Below are 6,572 nucleotides of genomic sequence, written 5' to 3'. Positions count from 1 at the left end.
CCCACTCTCGCCACTCTCTCTCTCTTTGCCCCCCCTCTCGCCACTCTCTCTCTTTCTCTCCGTCTCTCTCTCTGTTTCCGCCCCCCACTCTTGCCACTCTCTCTCTCTCTTTCGCCCCCTCTCGCCACTCTCTCTCTCTCCCCGTCTCTCTCTTTCTTTCCACCCCCCCACTCTTGCCACTCTCTCTCTCTCTTTCGCCCCCTCTCGCCACTCTCTCTCTCTCTTTCTCTCCGTCTCTCTCTCTGTTTCCGCCCCCCCTCTCTCTTTTGCCCTCCCCCCCACCGGCTCCGGGTGGGGTCAAGTGGGGCTCTTGTCCTGCAGGATTGATCAGCGAGTGTTGATGAAAGTAACTTTGTTTCAGCTACAGCTGTCACCACAGTGATAGTTTTATTCTCCCTCACATTCCACATTCCTCTTTCACTGTGTATTTTTTAATTACTCCTCATATCTTCTGTATCCTTCTGTGGGGGTAGGGCTCTGCCTCCAATGGTGGCTATTTTGTGGTTGGCTCCAGGTCCCACAGTGACCATTTTGTGATTGCCCCTACCACCTTGTGTCAGAATGCCAAAGATGCTCACAGGTTCAAAAATCTCTAACCACTACAATGTGTTTCCTGAAATGGGTACGTTTTTACAGAGTGATAATACCATTTTATCTGCCTCCTTGAAATGTTTTGTGTTGCATATGTTTTGCGTGTTGCTACATGTTAAAGTCACGTGTGTATAATTGAAAGTATGGAGATTTCTTCTTCCCTGCCAGTGCTTTTTGTGCGTGGAATCATTTCTGTAAGAAATTTGTTTCTCTAATAAATAGTAAGACCCAAGTGTGCAACTTAACAAAGCATCTTCATTCCTTTACCAGTTAATGGCTGCTTTAGCAGGTGTTGGACCTCCCAATCCTCGGGCAGACCCTGAATGCTGCAGTATACTTCATGGCTTGGGTGCAGCGGTACAAGCTCTCTGCAAAATTACTGAATACCAACATGAGGCTAGAACTATGTTAATGGAGAATGCTGACCGTGTTGGAAACAGAGGACGAATAATCTGCATTACTAACGCAAAGAGGTATTTGGTGCCCCAGCATTATTAATGTACTGATTTTATAACTGAGTAAAACCTTTACCTGCAGGGTTTTATAGAGTAGTGGAACATTACTGGCACTTGCGCAGAGTATAGGCATTCATGTTTTGTTGCATGTCTCCCAAGGTGAGTAAAGTGCAGGTGAGTTAAAAGTGTGGCAGGCAGCATATCCTCAGTGACCTTTGCAAATGCATGTGCTGCTCCTGTTCCTCTTGCAGCTGTCCCCATAGGACAGGGAAGTGCAGTTTCACTCCATATCATTCTGCATCTTGACAGTTGAGGAATATGAAAAGGATTATAGATTACAAACTGTATCTGAAGTAATTAGTCCTTATTTTGAGCCACAATTGAATCAAGGACTTGCTTTCATGCTTCTCTGTGGTCCTTCTCATGTCTTTGAGTCACCATGGATAGTGGGAAAATTGGGGTGTAAGAATTTTAATACTAGGAAAATACTTATTTTTATATAAGAGCTTTTTTCTTTCCAGTGATAGCCATGTACGAATGCTTGAGGAGTGTGTCCAGGAAACAATTCATGAACATAACAAGCTAGCAGCTAATTCAGATCAGTAAGTGTGTGTCTCTGTAGCACTGTGACTGTTTCCTTCTATTTGAATGTGTCATTTTTATGAAATGCAAGCGGGAGACATGCAAGGACTCACTGGAGGGGAAATCTCATCCCCACAATGGTTCTCCTCTTCCCTTCATCACCTCTCAATCCTCCTGTTGCTTTTTCCTGCACCCCAACCTTTCCATCATCACCAGTGGTACCACTGCCTCCCCACTCCTGTTGCCACTGCCACCTCCCTTCCCACCCCTGTTTTCTCTCCTTCTCCACAGCCACTCCTTACCCTTCTTTCATTTGTTTTAAATGCCTCAATGTATGCTATTGCTGAGCAGCCTCATAATGCCTATTGTGATTTCATAATCTTAGTTGGCATTTTCTAAGTTCAACATGGAGGGGAGTTAACCTAGCCCCATCATGCAGATTTTGGGATCTGTACTCTGGGGCCAGGTTCAGGATTAGGTACATGATACTCTTGTGTTGTTAAAGTTTGATAGGAGAGGGTCAAAGATGGACTTGTGGTAATTTCAGGCTTTTTCATTTAGCAATATTTATTCCCATATTTATTATTATTACATTTTTATTCCACCATTCCTCTAAGGAGCTTAAGGGCATTATTGTGGTTCTCCTCTCCTCCATTTTATCTTCACTACAACCATGTGAAGTAAGTTAGGCTGTGTGTGTATGATTGGCTCAAAGTCACCTAGCAAGTTTCTATGGCTGAAAGTCACCTAGCAAGTTTCCATGGCAGAGGAGGAATTTCAACCTTGGCCTCCCAGATGCTTTTCTAACACCCACGAGCCTTTGACTCATGCCCTTGAGTTACCTCCTGCACTACTACTTGGTTCTAAACCATAGTTTGCCTGGAAACCAGTTTTGTAGAGTACAGTTGGGTCAAGTTTTGCTGTCAAATAGGATGTACAGAGAGAATCCCACACTTGGAGGGGAGGGGGAGGAGGGAAGGGGGCATGCAAGACCAAATCTCATTCTTGTAGTTTTGATATTGCAACTGAACTTATTCCTTAATTTTAAAATTTTATAATCTTACAGTGTAATTCTGTGCGGAGTTGCTCCAGTCTAAGTCTATAGAAATTAGTTGGAGTCATCCTGCATAAAGCTGTACCATTAAAGTTTCAAGAAAAATTAATGTTTCAAGAAAAATTCAGATGGTACTAATGTCCAACTGGTGCTGATGAAAGGAACTTGTAAATATGGCAAAGCTTGGTGTCACAGTCTCTCAAACTCCCAAAACTTCACTCTGACAGGCGTAGACTCCACTCAGTAATTGCTGCTCTGTATCTGGCTTTGTAACTGCTTTTTTTCTTTTTAGCCTTATGCAGATCCAGAAATGTGAGCTCGTCTTAATTCACACTTTTCCTGTTGGTGAAGACAATCTTGTTTCAGAATGTCTTAAAAAAGAGGTAAGGTTGTTAAGTTTTTGTGTAGCCTAACGTTGTGCCCAGAATATTGCATAAATGTCTATACCACATATCTGAGAACTAGAGAACAGTACAGTGAGAAAATGCTATTGTCACAGTGGAAGAGAGAATGACCTCCAGTATTATAAGACATTTGGTTGAGTCCAACCGATTTTTCTCATAGTGGGAGAGTCCGCTATGACAGCTAAAAAGCCTGTGTTAGGTATCAGGGGACAAAGTTTTGTGGGACAGAGGCTGTAGTAAGGTAAGAAGTAAATTAAGACTGAGTAAACATGTATTGGAGCTGCGGTGGCTCAAGTGGTTAAGACGCTGAACTGCAGGCTGTGAAAGGTCGGTAGTTCAGCAGTTCAAGATCTGAGTGTGCCGCATGACGGAGTGAGCGCCCGTCTCTAGTTCCAGCTCCTGCCAACCTAGCAGTTCGAAAGCAAGAAATTGCAAGTAGATAAATAGGTACCACTTCGGTGGGAAGGTAACAGCGTTCCGTGCGCCTTGGTGTTTAGTCATGCTGGCCACATGACCACGGAAACGTCTTCGGACAGCACTGGCTCTTCGGCTTTGAAACGGAGATGAGCACCACAACCCTAGAGTTGGATTCGACTGGCTTTCGAGCTAGGGAACCTTTACCTTTACCTTTTACTAAACATGTACTGGATGAAAACTGGACAGATTGATGGATTTATGCCTTTGGAGAACTTTCTTAGGTTAAAGCATCTGGTTGCCACAATGATTTTTTGAGTCCCATGGCATAGAGTTAAGTGCCGTATCTCTGGACGTATGCACACTAGAAGGAGAAATGGATATTGTAGGAAAGAAGAGGATATTGTAGGAAAGAAATATTGTCCACAATTACTACCTCAATAATAGTGCTTTCAAGGAAGATTTAGTCTTGCTGTTATACCATAATTGCTACTACTGCATGTTCTGTTTCCGTGCATGTGTTTCTTCTTCTAAGCTCTGTGTGTGTTTGTTCTTTAAGCTCTCTCCTGTCTTAACCAGTGAAGTGCACAGTGTTCGAGCTGGACGGCACCTGGCCACTAGGCTAAATCTTTTAGTACAACAACATTTTGATCTGGCTTCAACCACCATTACTAACATCCCTATGAAGGTACAGTTGCATCAACAGCTTGGTGTTGATGTACTTACACTATTTATTTTAAATTAGTTGAATGGTTTTAATATTTACTTTAATGGATGTTTTTACGTTTTTCTCCTCCCCATATCATATTTCTTTTCTGTTTTTATTAGCCCACATTCAGTGTCTGTGACCAGGTTAGTAAATTTTATGAAGGATTAAAAAGGATCACAGAACAAACGGCCATATTGCTTTTCCAGCAATTTAGAGTCAATTATGAAAGCAGTATTTGTTTCCTTGTTTTGAGTAAATATAATGTTGTTTATTCAAATTATTTTGTCTGTGATTCTTTTGTTTTTATACTTGTGTTAGAAATTTCTGTCCCCTTGTGCATTTTAGTGGCATAGTGAGCCTTTCATCCCTCTGTCATTCCCATGCTCTCCCAACATAAAAAGTGTTTGTAACAAGTAGAAACCAGTGTGCAGGGAAGAGGTAAAACTGATTTCTTCAAGGGATTTAGGAAGAGGAATACAATTCTGTTGAGAAATATCAAAATGTGGCTCTCTCTCTCTCTCTCCACCAAAACTTAGTGTGTTTTTTCTTTGGTATTGGTCTTTTGTGTTACTCTGGCCAGCAGAGAAATCAGACATCATTATTCTTAAGCGTTAATGGTGAGACATTAGAATGAAAAAAGAGCATCTTTATTCCCTACTGTAAAAACAGAAAGAATGCACAAAAGAAAAACTTTAATAATGTTAATAGCCAGTGTCCTTAGCTAAGTAGTAATTTTACTGCCTGGATTGCATAGGTTAAAGCAGCAGTTTATCTTTTGTGATTTAATGTTCTCTGACCATTTCAGTGTAACTTTGTATGGGCCAGTGATGTAACTCCTTACGTCTACAAATACTTTGTTTGCAACTTAGTGACCTGTGTGTTGCTAGTATGCTCTTTCTTCTTGCCATTGTTCTTTCTAGTAGTACTGTGTATGTTGGGCTCCCTGTGCATTATTCATTGAAAACAAAAGTCCTAACAGTGAACTTTTTGCTATCTGCCATACATGGTGTTTGCTAGTCTGCCACAGCTATTTAAAGATGCTGTTTACTTTTGCTTTTACCCTTATACATGAAGTTTGAACCACAGTAGCTGCTAGTCTTCAGCTGTGGCAGCCAGATAAAACTATATGTGTTTTCTCTTGTTAACCCGAAGAAACAGAGAGAAATCCCTGCAAAATGAAAAAATGGCCTTACTGGCTACTGTTGGTGTTGTAGTCCTAATTAACATTTTTTGCTTAGGAAATGACAGAGCTTCTCTAATGGATAACTTGTCTCTGAATGGAAGTATATGCTGGTTCTGTTCTTGCATCACAGTTAGTTTATATGTATAGAAATGAGAAAAGGCAAGACGAGATTTTTTTATGAAGCTCTCTTTATAGGTGTATATAAGGCTTGAAGCCTTCGTACACTTAACACTGGGAGTAAGCCCTGTTGATCTCAGTAAGACTTAATTCTGAGTCAAGATGCATAGAATCATGCTGCACATGAGTACATACTACTGCATCTTTAAGTAGGTTAGTAAGAAACAAGTTTCCTCAGCATGCCAACCTACTGTTGTTGTCTGATCTTGGGAGTACTTTTTTCTCTTCAGCTTCTTTATTGAAAGGCTTGATGTATCATTTTCTGTGCATTGGTCTAAGCTTGATCTTCTTCGTGGTCTCTGTGCTTCACACCAATGGGTTTAGTGCGCCTGCGCTGACCCAACCGGTGCTGTAGCAAGCTATGTTTCAAAGGATTTTCGCGCGGGTCCCACTGAGCATGCGCAAGAACCCCGGCACGCATGCCCAGAGGGACGGGTGCGGAGATCCCGCCAGTTCTCTTTCTACCGCCGCGTTGAAAGGACCTTCTTGCCTTTCCTCCTGACCGGATAGCTGTTACTGCCTTCGGGCCTTTACCTTATTCCTTGTTTCTTAGGATCGTCCTCCGTTTTATTTTCTTTACTTCAGTATCTTTAAAAAAAAAAAAGAAAGAAAGAAAGAAAGACGAGAGCTTTTGTTTTCCTGAAGGGAATCTCCTCAGGCCTTCGGGCCTCCCCCCCCCCTTCCCTCTTCACTTTTCCCCGGCATTTGTCTCTTCCCACCGTATGGAAAAGAAAAAGAAGAAGAGTCAGAAGTGGGGCTTTTTCAACCGCTGTAAGAAGTGTGGAAGTAAATTGGCCCCTCCAGATGGCCATGAACTTTGTTTGTTCTGCTTAGGCGAGTCACACAGAGCAGATACTTGTAAGCATTGTGCTAAATTTTCTAATCAGACGAAAAAGAACCGTGCCGCACGGTTAAAGGTCGCTCTGTTAGAATCCGCTCTTCACCCGTCTTCTGCTATGGCGGACCAACCTTCTACCTCACGTGCAGCCGTCGATACCGGAGC

General features: G+C 42.2%; 1 protein-coding gene across 3 annotated transcripts in view; it reads left to right on the top strand.

Annotated features, from left to right (window-relative positions):
* Positions 1–6,572, top strand: part of ASUN (asunder spermatogenesis regulator) — a 74,161-nt gene that overhangs the window by 20,033 nt on the left and 47,556 nt on the right. For 2 of the 3 annotated variants that reach the window (XM_015429446.1, XM_015429448.1), the window contains 4 exons: positions 862–1,064; positions 1,568–1,648; positions 2,975–3,065; positions 4,060–4,188. In XM_015429446.1, the coding sequence (XP_015284932.1) occupies positions 862–1,064; positions 1,568–1,648; positions 2,975–3,065; positions 4,060–4,188 (504 nt within the window). The remainder of the gene's footprint in view (positions 1–861; positions 1,065–1,567; positions 1,649–2,974; positions 3,066–4,059; positions 4,189–6,572) is intronic. The other variant, XM_015429447.1, reaches the window with a different exon arrangement.

Source organism: Gekko japonicus, unplaced genomic scaffold (genome assembly GCF_001447785.1).
Source record: "Gekko japonicus isolate JY-2015 unplaced genomic scaffold, Gekko_japonicus_V1.1 scaffold169, whole genome shotgun sequence".
NCBI classification, from domain to species: domain Eukaryota; kingdom Metazoa; phylum Chordata; class Lepidosauria; order Squamata; family Gekkonidae; genus Gekko; species Gekko japonicus.
Note: the sequence above shows the minus strand (reverse complement) of the source record. Positions and strands in the feature narration are given on the sequence as shown.